At 44.9% G+C, this 18,945-nt stretch overlaps 1 protein-coding gene across 1 annotated transcript in view; it reads right to left on the bottom strand.

Annotated features, from left to right (window-relative positions):
• Window positions 1-14,995: 14,995 nt before the first annotated feature.
• Window positions 14,996-18,945, bottom strand: part of MFHAS1 (multifunctional ROCO family signaling regulator 1) — a 61,981-nt gene continuing 58,031 nt past the window's right edge. Inside the window, exons 2-3 of the mRNA XM_069978013.1 lie at window positions 16,959-17,287; window positions 14,996-15,721 (exon numbers count right to left, since the gene is read on the bottom strand). Coding sequence (XP_069834114.1) covers window positions 17,157-17,287 — 131 coding nt within the window. The 3' untranslated portion in view covers window positions 14,996-15,721; window positions 16,959-17,156. The remainder of the gene's footprint in view (window positions 15,722-16,958; window positions 17,288-18,945) is intronic.

The following is an 18,945-nucleotide window of genomic DNA, read 5'->3' as shown; positions in this document are numbered from 1 at the left end:
CAAGGGACGACATATAGCATGTAATTTTAAATTTTTAGTATGAGACTTGCCTTGTAAGGGTATGTGCACACTAAAGAACCCGGGCAGATCACCCGCTACTTACTGCTGCATGCATCTCCGCCTGTGCCATAGACTCCATTCTACTGGTTCATTCTTTAGGCGTACGGCGTAATCCAGGCCCGGACTGGTAATCTAGGAAGCCGGGCAAATGCCCGCTGGTTTGGCCAGTCCGTGGGCCGCCCGGGCTGCATAAAAAATAAATAAATAAATCACCGCCGCGGCCCGTTTCTCTTCCCGGTCCGCTTCTGCCGGTGACCGCAGCCCGCTCGGCCCGCCTCCTGTCACCGGATCACAGCCTCTGCCCGCTCCGGTCACTGCAGCCCGCTCGGCCCGCCCCTGACGTGCTCCGCTAATCCAATCAACGTGGAGCAGTGTGGGGCGCGTTACGTGCACCGCGGCCCCACGCTGCTCCACGTTAATTGGTTTAGCGTCACACGCCAGGGGCGGGCCGAGCAGGCTGCGGTGACTGAAGCGGGCAGAGGCTGTGATCCGGTGACAGAAGGCGGACTGAGCGGGCTGCGGTGACCGGAGCGGGCAGAGGCGGGCTTCGGTGACAGGAGGCCACAGGAGCGAGCTGCGGTAAAGGAGGTAACAGCGGGCTGCAGTGACCGGGGGGAGAAGAGAGAGGGGGCCATCTATAAAGGAGGGGGGAGAAGAGAGAGGGGGCCATCTATAACAGAGGGGGCCATCTATAAAGGAGGGGGGAGAAGAGAGAGGGGGGCATATATAACAGAGGAGGCCATCTATAAAGGAGGGGGGAGAAGAGAGAGGGGGCCATCTATAAAGGAGGGGGGAGAAGAGAGAGGAGGGCCATCTATAAAGGAGGGGGGAGAAGAGAGAGGGGGGCATCTATAAAGGAGGGGGGAGAAGAGAGAGGGGGCCATCTATAAAGGAGGAGGGAGAAGAGAGAGGGGGCCATATATAACAGAGGGGGCCATCTATAAAGGAGGGGGGAGAAGAGAGAGGGGCCATCTATAAAGGAGGGGGGAGAAAAGAGAGGGGGACCATCTATAACAGAAGGGGCCATCTATAAGGGAGGGGGAGAAGAGAGGGGGCCATCTATAAGGGAGGGGGGAGAGAGAGGGGGGCCATCTATAAGGGAGGGGGGAGAGAGAGGGGGCCATCTATAAGGGAAGGGGGAAAGAGAGGGGGGCTTCTATACAGGAGGGGGAGAGAGAGGGGGCCATCTATAAGAGAGGGGGGATAAGAGAGAGGGGGCCATCTATAAGGGGGCTACATAGAGGGATACATATACAATAAGGGGGTCACATAGAGTCAGCCTACCCACTAAATGAGGGTGTAAAGGGGCCATACAGATGTGCAGTTAGTATAGAGATGAGGATGTGTCAGAGTGAGGAGCCTAATATGTCTGTCTGGCAGATTCTGTGGATTCGTGGCTCGGAGAAGTTCTCATAACGGCCCAGGGCAGATGGAGAAGAAAATGAAAAGGGAAGAACTCTGATCAGAGAAGACGTCCCCTGTGAGTCACCTGATGTAACTGCACTGTAATGTATATGGTGTACAGAACCTGTGTGGAGCTGCGTGACATTAGTCATTATGCGGTGGTATTAGTCAGTATGCGGTGGTATTAGTCAGTATGTGGTGGTATTAGTCAGTATGCGGTTGTATTAGACAGTATGCGGTTGTATTAGTCAGTATGTGGTGGCATTAGTCAGTATGTGGTGGCATTAGTCAGTATGCGGTGGTATTAGTCAGTATGCGGTGGTATTAGTCAGTATGCGGTTGTATTAGTCAGTATGTGGTGGCATTAGTCAGTATGCGGTGGTATTAGTCAGTGTGTGGTGGTATTAGTCAGTGTGTGGTGGTATTAGTCAGTGTGTGGTGGTATTAGTCAGTATGTGTTGGTGGTGTTAAACTGAGCACAGTGACAGTTTTGCTACGAACTGCAGAATTTGTGATAAACTATTGATATTTTTGCCACAAATTTGTGGCAAAATAACGCTAATTGACGATAATTAAACTTGCATTAAATGCTGTGAGTGAACGAAACATAACATTCAATATCGTAAGGCATCAATCAGCACCGAAGAAGACAGGGGAAGAATGGAGCAGCTCCAGATGAGGGCGCGACTATAGGCGCTCTTGTTTGCATCCAGGGACATCGGCTCCTGCACCTGCTGGGGGACTTCCATCAGGCAGTATCATCTAAATGGATGAGTATCTGATTCATCATTAATGTATCCTATATTATGCTGTGACATGCTCTGAGCTCATTGTTTTTGCATGCCCCCAGCCTCTTTATCCTTATGGTGTTCTTTTTGCTACTTTTTGTCTAACTAGTAAACATTCTGTTAAGAGCCCTAATCATGGTGTATAACATAATATGCAACTAATCTTTAAGAGGAACTCCAGGTAGAGGTTAAAAAAAATGAAACTTCTGCAGAAGCATACAGCATTACTTACCTGTCTATCCCAGTTTTGAAACTACCAAAAATCCATTTGTTTAGGGGGGATCCAGCCAAGCCTCCTGTGACATCACGCCTTGCCCCTGTCTACATCATCAGCAAACACACACAATGTGAGACAGAAGCATGGAAGATTTGTCTCCTAGGGGGGGGGATAGCAGAAGGAGCAGGAGACAATGTGGATTGTCACAGAGGCCATTACATTCTTCTGTAAGATTCTAGTGTTAGGACCCTATAACACCAACAGATTATCCAACAAATTTTTTAAGTCAAAGCCAGGAATAAATTTAAAAAGAGGAGAAATCTCAGTCTTTCCTTTATGACCTGTTCTCTGTTTACAGTCCATTCCTGGTTTTGGCTCAAAAAAATCTATCAGATAATTTGTTGGTGTAATAGGGCCCTTACTATTTGGGTGAATATGTGATAGATTGTTATCTGTTAAGGGCAGTTCGTCCATGGGCCTTCAATATCACAGATCTACATATAGTACTTTGTACATATATTCTACTGATATTTTTGAGATGTAATTACTTAACAAAAATGCTGACTATTTTTGTGTGTTTCATAGCACTGGGTTCGAACTTCCATCTATCCCTTTTTGAATCCATATTCTGTTTTAGGCTATGTACACACTATGTATTAGACCAGCCAGGGGCGTAACTAGAAATGGCTGGGCGGGTGGGCCCCATAGCAAACTTTTGATTGGGCCCTCCCCCCGACTGACCACTAAACGGTCAAGTGAAGTCATAACTACATAACTGCTAGCTCTGGTCAGGAGTGCTTGCAGTTAAAGGGACATTTGCAAAACCCAGGAGACCAGCAGGGCCACCCGGTGCTGCAAATGATGACGGCTCAGGGGGCCCAGTGTATTGCAGGAGCAGGCCATGGGGCCCCCTGATGCGGCGGGCCCTATAGCAGCCGCTATGGCTGCTATAGTGGTAGTTACGCCCCTGAGACCGGCCATTCTGTGACCCGGCCGGGTCTCGGAACAGCCAGTCTCTGCCAAGATCATCCCGGCCGATACTGCAGTACCGGCAAGATGATCTTTCTGGCCATAGTGTTCTGATGCGGGTGCATCAGCATGCGCCCGCATCAGAACTTCCCATAGCACACAATGAAGCAAGTAGCCGGAGCTGCTCACTTCATTGTGTGAACTGACAGGGTTTCCTACCGCCGCAATTCACTAAATTACGGCCTCAGAAAACTGACACCAGTTCTTTGCGGAGCAACACGGGATCCCGGCCGGAGTGTATACGATGTGTATACGCTCCGGCCAGGAACTCCATAGCAAAAGTACGGCCGTTGTTGCCATCTTTTACGTAGTGTGAACATAGCTGTCAGGAACCGGACAGCAGGACAATACAAGACAGTGAGCCCTAAGCTTAGCCCCGCCCACTGTCCTCTACCTATTTGCCACAATCCACCCTAAGATGGCGGCGAGCAACTGGGCGGCGGTCCCTGCACTGGCTAGGTGGGACACAAAGACAAGACACACAGACAAAACACAATAAAGAATAGTCCACAGTCCGGGTCACAACAATCGGGCAACACAGTACAGAATCACAATCCAAAAGCAAGGTCAATAAACAAGCAATATGGTCAGGGGCAGGCAGCTAGCAGGAATAGTCAGAAACACAGGCAAAGGGGTCAGAATAAACAGAGCAAGAGAAACAGAACCAGGCAGAGACAAGCTCAATAACCGGCAAGGCACAGGCAGAAACAGAAATCTTAAATAGGACACCAGGAACCAAGTCCAGAAGATGATAGGAGGGACCAGCTGTCAATCACTGAGGCAAAGGCAGGTTAACCGTTACATGACCAGGGAAGCTTAGAAGCACAGACACGGGTGGGGCCGGGAAAACAATTAGCAGACCAGAAGAAATAAGACACAGTTCAGACAGGGCAAAAACAAGGCAAACAAAACACAGAATAAATGGAAGATTATGGCCAAAATCGCAGTCTTTGGCGCAGAGGTCGAATCTTCGCAGCAGAGGGTGGCACTGATGCCTTTTCAGGTGCGATTATGACATTACCCCCCTTTTATGAGGGGCCTCCGGACCCTCACCAGACCCAGGAGGAAAAGGACCTCTTACAATACAGGGCTCAACATCGCTAGAGATCTCATCGTCCGTCTCCCATTCATCAGAATCCGACTCCAAGAGATAGGTAACCGGTCTCCTGACAGATCTCCCATAACCACTCATATCCAGGGCCGGCGTTAGGGGGGGGCAAGCAGGGCAAATGCCCAGGGCCCCCATCTCCCAGGGGCCCCCTACCGCAGTTCCAGTAGGAGAGGAGAGCACAGACAGGGTCCTGCAGCGTCTGTGAATGATCCCTGGCTGCTGCGCTGGGCTGGTGTCTGCTCCCCCTCCCCCTCCCTCCAGCTCCTCTTACTGCACATGACTTCCTCCTCTGGTGTGGAGCTGTCGGGACGATGGAGGAGAGGGCTGCCGGGTGAGGATGACAGCCTGCTGCTGCAAGGAACATGAGGGGGATTCACCACTACACCCAGCATGCTAGAGGGGGTAAGTATACTGTATATGTAGTGTGTGTATGAATGCTATGTGTATAATGGATGAATGTAGTGTGTGTTACATGTCATGTGTGTAGTGTATGGGCTGGATGGTTTGGATCTGTATAATGTGTTTTCATGGATGTGTTAGTGTGTGTGTATGTGTGTGTGTGTGTATAAGTGTGTGTGTGTATTAGCACTGCTGACTCCAAGTATTGAGGTGAATGTACTGTATATAGGAGCTGCAGCCATTCTCCGGCCTCATCAGTCCTATGTAATTGCTGCAGGTGACCACTGAGGCCGCTGATTGGCTGCAGCTCCTATGTATATAAGGCAATACGGTGTATTTTATTGAGGAAAAAAATAAGGTGGTATTCAGTCCTTAGGTGGTGGTCACTCTATGGCGGTAATATTGGCCTGTATATAGAGTCATTATGCAGTGGTCATTCTTTGGCATTAATATTGGTCTGTATATAGTGTATATATAGTCATTACTGCCATAGATTGACTATCACATAATGACACTATATAGAGACCAATATTACCGCCATACAGTGACCACCACATAATCACTCTATATAGAGACCAATATTACCGCCATACAGTGACCACCACATAATCACTCTATACACACTATATACAGACCAATATTACCGCCATAGGATGACCACCACATAATTACTCTATACACACTATATACAGACCAATATTACCGCCATAGAGTGATCGCCACATAATATTGGTCTGGATACAGAGTCATTATGCAGTGGTCAATCTATGGCGTTAATATTGGTCTGTATATAGTGTGTATATAGAGTTATTATGTGGTGGTCAGCCTATGGCGGTAATATTGGTCTGTATATAGTGTATATATAGAGTCATTACTGCCATAGATTGACTGTCACATAATGACTCTATATATACACTATATACAGACCAATAGTACAGCCATAGACTGACAGCCACATAATATTGGTCTGTATACAGTGTATATAGAGTCATTCATTATACAGTGGTCATTCTATAGCGGTAATATTGGTCCATATATAGAGTCATGCGGTGGTCACTGTATGGCGGTAATATTGGTCTGTATATAGTGTATATATAGAGTCATTATGGGGTGGTCACTTTATGGCGGTAATATTGGTCTGTATATAGTGTATATAGAGTCATGCGGTGGTCACTCTATGGCGGTAATATTGGTCTGTATATAGTGTATATATAGAGTCATTATGGGGCGGTCACTTTATGGCGGTAATATTGGTCTGTATATAGTGTATATATAGAGTCATTATGGGGCGGTCACTTTATGGCGGTAATATTGGTCTGTATATAGAGTCATTATGCGGTGGTCACTCTATGGTGGTAATATTGGTCTGTATATAGTGTATATAGAGTCATTATGGGGCGGTCACTTTATGGTGGTAATATTGGCCTATATATAGTGTGTTTTCTTAATAAACGGTATGAAGGTAATATTTGGTCCTGATTATAGTGATTTTTTTATTTTATTTTTTTAAAGCAATTCATATAAATAGTTCTTGTGTTTACACCACTAGCGGCAGTCCTGACTTGTAGCGGCAGTCCTGACATGTAGCGGCAGTCCTGACATGTAGCGGCAGTCCTGACATGTAGCGGCAGTCCCGCCATGTAGCGGCAGTCCCGCCATGTAGCGGCAGTCCCGCCATGTAGCGGCAGTCCCAGAATGTAGGGGCAGTCCTGACATGTAGCGACAGCCCTGACATGTAGGGGCAGTCCTGACATGTAGGGGCAGTCCTGACATGTAGCGGCAGTCCCAGAATGTAGCGGCAGTCCCGGCATGTAGGGGCAGTCCCGACATGTAGCGGCAGTCCTGACATGTAGCGGCAGTCCCAGAATGTAGGGGCAGTCCTGGCATGTAGGGGCAGTCCTGGCATGTAGGGGCAGTCCTGGCATGTAGGGGCAGTCCTGGCATGTAGTGGCAGTCCCGACATGTAAAATACATCATAAAAGAGCCATGTAGTAGGCTCTCTAAGCGAGCTCCAGTCTACCAGATTGGCGCTCACTTCTGCGGAATATCAGGCAGTGTAATACGGCCTTAAAAGTGGCCGTACACTTCCAATAACTGCTGGCTGAACAATCCTTCAGCTGACAATTATCTCTCCCAATCCGTCCAGTCCTCCCCATACACAGAAATTTGGCACATCTGAGTGTTCTTGTGTTCTCTATGAGAGGGGAAAGCCATAGCCATACAGATCTGATGGCGGCTTATCTCTCTGAGAACAAAGAGGTTGGGCGTTGATTTTCCATCAAGCTCGACCCCCTATGTCCACTGATATCATCTGTCAGACTCAGGGGCGTAACTAGAAATGGCAGGGCCCCATAGCAAACTTTTGATTGGGCCCCCCCCCCCCACGACTGACCACTAAACGGTCAAGTGAAGTCATAACTACATAACTGCTAGCTCCGGTCAGGAGTGCTTGCAGTTAAAGGGACATTTGCAAAACCCAGGAGACCAGCAGGGCCACCCGGTGCTGAAAATGATGACGGCTCAGGGGGCCCAGTGTATTGCAGGAGCAGGCCATGGGGCCCCCTGATGCGGCGGGCCCCATAGCAGCCGCTATGGCTGCTATAGTGGTAGTTACGCCCCTGGTCAGACTGTCCAGAGAGCCCCATACACCTTACACTGATGGCCGAACCCACCAGGAACAACAGGTACCAGCAACAAAAGTGTAAAATGTATGGGGACCTTAAATTGTTGCTACAATATTTCAGCATATGGGGCCCCACCTTCAACTTTGCCCAGGGCCACATTTAGTCTAAAACCGGCCCTGCTCATATCGGTACCAGACACAGATCCAAATTCAGCCTTACATGAGGACACAGACCTAGTACCATCACCAGGATATACAGAGCCAATTTCCACATTACACGAATTGGCAAACATGGTGTCCTCGGCGGAACACACTGAGCCAACCTCCACATTGCATGAACTCAAAGATATAGCATCCTCAGTGGGATACACAGAACCAGCTTCTACATTACATGAAGTCACAGATATATCATTGGCAGGTTCATCAACAGGATAATGCACACAAACTCCACCCACCTGTGCGCCAAGATGACCCTCCTGGTAGTCATCTGGGCGCTGATGATCTGGCCTTGCAGGACGCTTGGTACAAAAGCTGATGAAATGTCCACTTTCTCCGCAGTAAAAACAGAGTCCATTCCTTCTTCTGAGTTCCTTACGGGCCAGAGATCTTTTAATTTTGCCCAGTTCCAGAGGTTCCTCCAGGGTGACCAGAGGACAAGTTATAGAAGGCAAAGGTTTAGAGGGAACAGAGGTAGGCACATCAATGACACAGGGGGAATCTTGGTTTGATTTATTATGTTCCCTGAGCGTGCGGTCAATAGAAATCGCTAGAGAAATTGCCTCTTCAAGGGAGCTAGGGGTGGGGTGACTGACCCAAGCATCTCTGAACGTCACATATGTGTTCAGGTCCCCAGAACACTTGTCAGGCTCCTTGAGTGTGACCACTGGGGTGGCAGGAGTGGTAGCTGGTAGCTGCTGGGCCAATAGCTGGACCTGTTTGGCCAGCTCAAAAACGAGGTTAGCAAGACCCTCAAAACTGACAGATAACTCCTGTGCTGAGTCCATTACTGGCCACAGGTAAGGAGTTAAAAAAATATTGTACGGCCGGTTATTATGTCAGGAACCGGACAGCAGGACAATACAAGACAGTGAGCCCTAAGCTTAGCCCCGCCCACTGTCCTCTACCTATTTGCCACAATCCGCCCTAAGATGGCGGCGAGCAACTGGGCGGTGGTCCCTGCACTGGCTAGGTGGGACACAAAGACAAGACAGACAGACAAAACACAATAAAGAATAGTCCACAGTCCGGGTCACAACAATCGGGCAACACAGTACAGAATCACAATCCAAAAGCAAGGTCAATAAACAGGCAATATGGTCAGGGGCAGGCAGCTAGCAGGAATAGTCAGAAACACAGGCAAAGGGGTCAGAATAAACAGAGCAAGAGAAACAGAACCAGGCAGAGACAAGCTCAATAACCGGCAAGGCACAGGCAGAAACAGAAATCTTAAATAGGACACCAGGAACCAAGTCCAGAAGATGATAGGAGGGACCAGCTGTCAATCACTGAGGCAAAGGCAGGTTAACCGTTACATGACCAGGCAAGCTTAGGAGCACAGACACGGGTGGGGCAGGGAAAACAATTAGCAGACCAGAAAAAATAAGACACAGTTCAGACAGGGCAAAAACAAGGCAAACAAAACACAGAATAAATGGAAGATTATGGCCAAAATCGCAGTCTTTGGCACAGAGGTCGAATCTTCGCAGCAGAGGGTGGCACTGATGCCTTTTCAGGTGCGATCATGACAATAGCCTTAAACTGTGATCAGATACCAGTAGCTCCCTGATGAACCTGTGGATATTGGACGGTGGAAACGCGTAGGAACATTAGGAATATTGGGAATTTTTTCTGATCATACTAATAATTGTAAATAGCTCATAGTGTTTGTTTTTGTGCGTTTTGTTTTTGGTCACCAGGTGTTTTTGATTTTCTCCTCTGAATGTTAGGAATATGACTTTGCGCTCCTCGGTCCGTGCTGGGCGGTCAAGGAAGCGCTGAGTTTGTCTGTGTTTTTTTTTTTTGCATTGTGAATTCAGTCTGAATTGTGTTGTATTTGCCAGCCACACCCGCTTTTCCTGGCAGACTCCTGGCAGTGCATTGGTTATTGATCTGCTTGATCTTCTCAGCTGAACTTGCTGCTGGGATCAGGGCTGGTCCAGTCATCTGCTGGACCCAGTCTTTGATCCTAAATAAAAAGCAGCAAGTTTCTTTCTTCCCTGTTGACTATTAGAGTTCACTCCCCTGCTCAGCTCCCTGTTTAGTTACTCTGATCTCTGTATTCCGGACCTTCTGCATCTGACCTCGACTATTCTCCTGTTTGCTTTTTTGTACTACGCCGCCTGTCTGTTGCTGACCTGGTTTGTCTGACACCTCTCATTGTGTTTGTTTGTCTGTCCGTGCTTTGTGTGTCGCACCCACTCAGTGTAGGGACCGACTCTGTGGCAAGTAGGCAGGGACAGTGGGTGGAGTCAGCTTAGGGCTCACTGTCTGTGTCTTGTCAGACTGGCTTTGCCATACTAACCATAACACTGAACTTGTAACAGGAACGGCACCGTTGTTGGGGCACCCCTGATAACGAGGTGGATCACCGACAGTATTCCAATAATCCAGCAAAAAGTGCACTTCCCCTCCCCAGCCTTTTACCACTTACCATCTTGAAGTACTCAGGAGACTTTTTTTCGTCACATATTTGTTGTTGACAAAACAATTTGCACACGGACATGAATGGAAATACCTTCTTTAACTATAACGCAATAATAAAAGGATATATGCGCATTCTGTTTGCTATTTTTTTGGAAGAAGAAAATATCGTGCATGAACAAATTTTATGTCCATCCCAAAAAAATGGATCACTGACGGATTTGATGAAAACAGTTCATAATAAATACAGACAAAAAGAGAAAGGAGCTGCTGCACATCACACCTATGGCTGACACTAATGCCTCTCGGCTACATTTAAAAACCAACGCCAGGATGTTGGTATATAATTTGATCAAACCATATTGCCTCATGTACCACATGCAGGTCTCCTGGTTCACATGAGTCCCTACACTAACTCCTCACTGTGTCAGTCAGCGAGGCCATAGAATGGCCCTGCAACCCCAATGTCACAGGAACAAACCCCCAAGAGCCCCCCCAAACCCAGCAGGCTATGCTTTGCACCCACTGACCAGCACAGTGTTGTTTGGTTAGGAACTCATGTATCAGAGACCTACACGTGGTACATGAGGCAATATGGTTTGATCAAATTATATACTAACTTCTGATGTTGATTTTTAATGTAGCTGAAGAAGCTTTCCTGTCAACCATGGGTGCGATGTGCAGCCATTTCTGTCCTTTTAGGCTTGTGCATATTTTATGTATTCTGCCCCTTTTTTTCATTGTGGATAGCACTTGTCCTTTGTAAGACCCATGTGATCCAAATTAGCAGGAAGCACCTGTGTACATATGGTAAGTACCTCCGTTGATTCTCCCACTCTACCTGCAGGAGCAATGGTGAGAGGTAACAGCTTGTTCACACGTGTGTTGCTTGGTGGTAGCTTTCTTCGCCGACAGTGCCTGCGGGGTTTGCGTGGCCCTTGGGGTTTGGTGGTGTGACATTGGGGTTGCAGGGCCATTCCGTGGTCCCCCTTGCCAGTTTGTGCACGCTTTGCGGGGTTTGCGCTCACTGACTGGCACAGTGTCGTTTGGTTAGGGACTCATGTGTATCAGAGGCCTGCACGTTGGTACATGAAGCAATATGGTTTGATCAAATTATATACTAACTTCTGATGTTGGTTTTTAATGTAGCTGAACAAGCTTTCATATCAACCATGGGTGCGATGTGCAGCCATTTCTGTCTAGTGCAGATCATAATAAATACATATTGAAATTAATGGAGAGAGGGGACGGATCCGCTAGATTCCCTTTCTCTGGGATCAGAATAGAAATTAGAAACAGAATTGTGCCGGAGAGTCAAAAGCTGGTGTGAACCTAGCCATGTGGACTGTCCTGACCTGTCTGTATTCGTACATGCCTACAATCCCCAGGAGCATCTTTTTCCTATAGTTCTGCAAGTGTGTTCCTGAAATTTTTTTATTTTTTTTTACAAATTTATGACAAAAAAAACAAACAGACAACCGAGTGTTGTTTTTAGGAGGGTTCATTCCTAATACAGCCTGTCATTGTCAGCACAGCTAGTACAGCGACAGTGCAGGTTGTCTTTTAACTAGAAGTTTATGGCCATATGTAATATATATATATATATATATATATATATATATATATATATATATATATATATATATATATACTGTGTATGTATATATATATATATATATATATATTTATTTTTTTTCAAAAACCCACAAACTGTGCTGACACAGCTGCCTTGTTTGACCCCATCCCGTGTTTTGTGTATATTCTACTTTAGAGATGAGCGAACCTCGAGCACACTAAGGTTCATACAAACCCGATCATGCAGCATTTGATTAGTGCAGAAAATGGATGCTGTTCTAGGGACTCAGTTCACACTACGGGATTTTGCAGCTGTCAAAAAGATGTCCGATATTTGCCGATGACTGCTGTCTATAATGATCATCCCTGATGATGAATTACAGTCTCTGACAAAAAAACAGAAGGTGCAACAGCAACCGACAGGTGCAGGGGCTCAGCGTATATACTCCTCCCAGCGTACACACGGTAAACACCTGCTCTGTAGATATTAAAAAGTGAGGATCTTAGCAAACTATATGATCAAACAGAGTGTACCATGTCGTTAAGGCGTCCTCGAGACATGGTCCCTACTCTAGCATTTTCACACTAGCAATGGCCTCTCCTGGGCTGAATAAGCCTACAACTGGCACCCTTGGGACATGGGTGGAATGCAAGCCAACAGAAAGTACAACTACAGTCTCTGTCAGGTCTTGTGTTCCCCATCCTCTCCATTCCTGCTTTAATGTGCCTGCACTTAAACTTAGCCATTCACACTTCTGTATAGAAAAGTTTCTGTTACTGTCCTCCTGCACAGCTCTGTGATTCTCACTTCCTGATTGGTCCATGCTTAACACACACCCCTTCTCCATTGCTGTCATGTGATCACACAGACCTCTGACAGCAGCCCTGCATCTCTATTCTAGCTTGTTGTACTACGCTACTGCATTATGGAGATCTGCACCTCCATCCTGTATCTACAAACTGCTGCTGCTTTTTCAGGTTTATGCCCTTAATCTACATTATACACCACATGCTGATTGCTGTACTGTAAAGTAACTTATAATATGACATATTCATCTGTTTCTTGTTTGTTTCATTTATTTTATATGCTATTTAGAATAAAATATCATGATTTTTGAGGTCTGGAACCAATTGTCTGCATTTCAATGATTTCTGCTTTGGTTTAAGAGTGATTTGGATTACAAGCACGGTCCTGGAACAAATTATACTTGTAATCCAAGGCACCACTGCAAATCACTTCAAGGCTATGTTCACACATAGCATTTTTGTCAGTATTTTAGTCAGTCTTTTTTCAACCAAAATCAGGAGTGGGACTGAAAGGGCAAGAATATAATGGAAAGATCTGCACAGTTTCTGTGTTTTTAAACCACTCCTGGTTTTCGTTGAAAAACAAACTGAGCAAAAGAGTGATCAAGGTTAATATCTCCTCAAAAACAAATGAATCCTTAGTACACATGGGCAGCATTGTATCCTTCTGCTCCCTTCACCTTTGCATTATGGACATTGGCTGGTGCATGTATATGCAGATCAGTCACTGTCTGCCCCTGTGGAAATACTAATCTTCTCTTTAGGAAAACTCAATCAGTTTTTTTCACCATTTTCTTTAATGCATTTCTTTCTCCCACGGCAGGTTAAACCATACCAAAAAAGGATGCTTACTCCTAGAAAACTTACTGTGCAAAAGTTAAAAAAAAGTAAAATATTCACACTTAAGGGACTATTTTGCACATTTTTATTGAGAGTAGTAGTGGTGCAATGAACGTGGCCCCCCACACCAATCCCATCCCGTTTTCCTGACTCACTTGTGCAGCCTCTTGCATTGCCATACTATCTAATAGCCAGTCTTTATACTGTTGTCTGGCATTTATACTGTTGTCTGGACCACCTAAGGAACATCCGGACAGCCCCTCCTGCTGCCCCCCATGGAACACCCATACGATGTGTGTGCGTGTAAAAGCACAGATAGAGAGCGGGGAACAAGGAGAAAGCTAGTGTTGTAAATACTTCATTAGTTATACTTTTTTACCCCTACTCGACCCTTTATACTTGGTTTTCAAATTAATCACAAAAAATACAGCCTATGACTCCCTATAGCAGCATCAAGCTTCTGCAGCTGCTGGGAATCAAATGGCGAGTGTTTAGGTTCCAATATCGTTGATGAACCCGAAAATTTGGACAGATCCACTCAACACTATTTACACCCAATCTGGAAGCGAACTGTGTGAATCAAGATCATTTGCTCCCTCTAGTGGCAGTGGTCAAAAGCTGTATATGTAGCAAATAGAGATGAGCGAACCGGGCTCGGGTTCGAGTTCATCCAAACCCGAACGATCGGCATTTGATTAGCTGGGGCTGCTGAACTTGGATAAAGCTCTAAGGTTGTCTGGAAAACATGGATACAGCCAATGATTATATCCATGTTTTCCACATAGCCTTGGGGCTTTATCCAACTTCAGCAGCCACCGCTAATCAAATGCCGAAAGTTCGGTTTCGGATGGACTCGAGCATGCTCGAGGTTCGCTCATCTCTAGTAGCAAACCATAATATGCATAGGGAGCTATGGATAGGAACACTGTTTCAAGGAACCTGAGCTCTGACCAAGTCAGATATCCTTATATCTATTTTTACAGACAACTGGATCAAATTTAATTAAAACACAGAAAAGGCCACACTTAAATAAGGACAGGTTAAATTACCAGTTCCCAGCAAGAAGCAGACAAGCCACAATGCTACACCAGTGTACATACCAACTGTATTCTATTGTATAACAATTATAGGGGTACTCTGGAGAATGTTTTTTATTTTAAATTAACTGGCATCAAAAAAGTATATAGATTTGTAACTTAATCTTAAGTCTTACAGTACTCATCAGCTGCTGTATGTCCTGCAGGAAGTGGTATATTCTTTCTAGTCTGCCACAGTACTCTCTGCTGCCATCTCTGTCCATGTCCGGAACTGTCCAGCGCAGTAGAAAATCTTCACAGAAAACCTCTACTACTCTGGACAGTTCCTTACATGGACAGAGGTGGCAGCAGAGAGCACTGTGTCAGACTGGAAAGAATACACCACTTCCTGTAGGACATACAGCAGCTCATAAGTACTGGAAGACTGAAAATTCTTAAATAGAAGTAAATTACAAATCTGTTTAACTTTCTGACACCAGTTGATTTAAAATATTTTTTTCACCGGAGTACCCCTTTAATCTGGCCACATCTAGACATGGAAACAATTTATGAAATGTTCAGTATTAAATATTCCTGATCCTCCTTCTACTTAAAGTGGACAGTCCGAGGTCCCTATAAACATATCTCAAATGCATGTTCAGCTGTAGTACAGTTGGCTTTGTTAGTCTCACCTGTCATACCTTTGGTGGCTATAAACATTCCGCTAGGATGCAGACATTGCACATTATTACCACAATCAAACAGATTTGTGAGATGTATAAATTTTAATGTGCTTTTTGTTCTGAATATTTAAAAAAAGAACTATGATATTTTGTTCAAGTCAAATACCGGTGAACTTTAGTGGATATTTTTTTTTTTCTTGACATTTAAAGAACATACCATCACAATACTACAACGTTACATGTTATGGCTTATAAGTGCATGGCAAGCAAATCCCTGAGAAGCCATTAACATAGCCATTTAATTCCCACAACTGTCTCCTGTGATATATAACAGCTTAAAGATATCTATACAGTGGAGTAAGCACATTACCCAATACCAATAACAATCTTTATAGTCCATAAAAGTTCATACTTAATTAAGGGAAAAAAAAAAAGAAAAATAAAGTTCACGTTGTGTCCAGGGACGCAGTGCATCCGCTTCTGCCCATAAACCATATGCAGCAATAAATTAATAAGTTCTTCATATTTCCTGTAAAAAAAACAAACAAACAATAAAGACAGCTATTAGGTAAGAAAGTAAAACTGCAATTCACATTTCATTGCTACTTTTCCTATAACAGTAAGGCAGTAAGACAGTGTGCAGTAGGTGGTAGTACAGTCAGCAGGTAGTACAGCGGTAGTAGTGAGCAGGTTAGTACATAATATGCTGTGCATATTAGTATATGTAGCGCACAGAAGACTGGCTGCCATATGCCTCTGTGCATATTAGCATCTGTAGTGCACAGAATACAGGCTGCCATATACCTCTGTGCATATTAGTATATGTAGAGCACAAAATACAGGCTGCCATATACCCCTGTGAATATTAGTATCTGTACAGCACAGAATACAGGCTGCCATATACCTCTGTGCATATTAGCATCTGTAGTGCACAGAATACAGGCTGCCATATACCTCTGTGCATATTAGTATATGTAGAGCACAAAATACAGGCTGCCATATACCCCTGTGAATATTAGTATCTGTACAGCACAGAATACAGGCTGCCATATACCTCTGTGCATATTAGCATCTGTAACACACAGGATACATGCTGCCATATATCTTTGTGCATATTAGTATACTGTATGTAGTGCATGGAATACAGGCTGCCATATACCTCTGTGCATATTGGCATCTGTAGTGCACAGAATACAGGCTGCCATATACCTCTGTGCAAAATTAGTATATATAGAGCACAGAAGACAGGCTGCCATATCCCTCTGTGTATATTAGCATCTGTACAGCACACAATACAGGCTGTCATATACCTCTGTGCATATTAGTATATATAGAGCACAGAATACAGGCTGCCATATACCTCTGTACTTATGTAAAGCACAGAATACAGGCTGCCATATACCTCTGTGCTTATTAGTATATGTAGAACACAGAAAACAGGCTGCCATATAAAAGTACCTGTGCAGCAGTGAATGGCAGCCATAGGCTATGTTCACACACTGACAAAATGACTTATTGTACGACCGTCATTTAATGGCAAATCGTGACTTTTATTATAAGAATAACAGCTGTTGTTTCCGAAAAAAAAATTATTTCTTGTTATATCATGACTTTAGACGGTGAGTGAATACAGCCTAAAGTCTGTAATCAGCACCTCTAGTGTAAAGGAAGGGAATTACAAAAATAGTAAAGAGTTATTTCAGCCGTGCCTGATTTTTTAATCCCCAGACCACCCCTTTACGGTCATCTCCGAGGTATCTTGTTACCTTAAAGCTTTGAAGTAAATCTAGTGCCTGTCAGATAACAAGAGTTGTGTGCGCCTTTGCTGCATTCCAAAATGTTGCCATGTCCCTTTGATATATATTCTGAGGGCTCTGATTGTCTCATTTTTACATTTTCCCTCCTTTATAACTTTGCTTTCATAGTTCACAAATACTGCAGCAGAGAAGCCGGATATTGGGAGGTCACTTGGAGCAGGGGCTGATCACTGTGGGAGTGGGGGGATACACCAGCGCAACATTCACACGTTCACTGCCATTTTTAGGGCAGATAATTTCCTTTATTCCTTCTGGTCTTGGCTGAGTCAGTAGCTCTCCTACAAAAGAAACAGAAAAAGAGATATGAGCATATATTCATTATTATCTTAATCAAACATTTTTAATTAAGATATTACAGAGATACAAGAGAGAGACAGCTACAAAGAACTTTAAATTAAGCGACTTAAAGGGGTTATCCAGCATTAGAAAAAACTGGCCACTTTCTTCCAGAGACAGCACCAATCTTGTCTCCAGTTCAGGTGTGGTTTGGCATTAAAACCTGCACCCAAACTGGAGACAAGAGAGGTGCTGTCTCTGTAAGAAAGTGGCCATGTTTTTCTAATGCTGGATAACCCCTTTAAAGCACCGTCATTAAAAAACTGACATGTCACAGGATGATCGGTCAGGGTCTGCTGAGAACCCCAGCTGTCAGGATAACAAGGAGCAGCTTGGGCACTGCTCTTCCCCATTGTTATTCATCTCCATCCATAGACTTATAATGGTGCTACTTGGACAGAGATCGCTGCAGTTCAGGGAGTGAAACGCTCTGCTGAGCACTTCTACTGGCGGGTTCTTCTGATCAGTGGAGGTCTTAGCAGTGAGACCTTAATTGATCTAATGTTGACAGTGCCTATTTAAAGAATATGAACACCTAAATGAAAAAAATATATATTTCTACAAGTTAATGGTTACCATAAAGGGGTCACCTCTAGGAAAACAGTTTCATTTACAGTTCAGGAAAGGCCGTAGATCATCACTTGCTTACCGAGCAAGTGGGTCGGCTCGCCTCCAGTGCTTCTGCCTGGGCCTGGTGGTACAGTCACATGAGATGAATCACAAATATTGGCTACTATTCATTTGGAGTTAAGGCAGAAAGCTGATTACAAATCACATATGTCCTGCCATCCAGCATAGTTGTGCTTCATCTATGAATGTTGCTTCAGCATCTTCTTATATGATACAATCACACAGGAGGGCAACTATATAGCTTTAAATATCTGATATTCGTCGATTAGAGTCATGTAACCATCAAGTGCGGTCTCCTCTGGGAGCCTATGGGACAATAAACATGCCAATGAATCTGGCCTTCCTATCCAAGGTTCTCCAGATCGCTGTAATGCAAATATGTAAACCTGACTTAAAGGAGCTCTCCAGTGAAAAATGTTTTCTTTCTTATTAACTGGTGTCAGAAAATTATACATATTTATAAATTACTTCTACTTTAAAATCTCCAGTCTTCCAGTACTTATCTGAAGTAGTGGTGGAGACGGCACTGCTGCGGTGGTGGTGCTCGTGGTAGGATGGCGTCCCAGACGTAATGTAGAAGATATTCCCGGCACTTCACCAATTCAAATATATGCTTATTTATTATGTGCAAAGCATCACACAGTACAGGAGGACGCGTTTCGGCATATTGCCTTCATCATGAGCTAAGGACGGAGGACGCGTTTCGGCATATTGCCTTCATCATGAGCTGAGGACGGAGGACGCGTTTCGGCATATTGCCTTCATCATGAGCTGAGAACGGAGGACGCGTTTCGGCATATTGCCTTCATCAGCTCATGATGAAGGCAATATGCCGAAACGCGTCCTCCTGTACTGTGTGATGCTTTGCACATAATAAATAAGCATATATTTGAATTGGTGAAGTGCCGGGACTTTCTTCTACATTCCAGTACTTATCAGCTGCTGTATGACCTGCAGGAAATGGTGAATT

Source organism: Dendropsophus ebraccatus, chromosome 7 (genome assembly GCF_027789765.1).
Source record: "Dendropsophus ebraccatus isolate aDenEbr1 chromosome 7, aDenEbr1.pat, whole genome shotgun sequence".
Lineage (NCBI taxonomy): Eukaryota > Metazoa > Chordata > Amphibia > Anura > Hylidae > Dendropsophus > Dendropsophus ebraccatus.
Note: the sequence above shows the minus strand (reverse complement) of the source record. Positions and strands in the feature narration are given on the sequence as shown.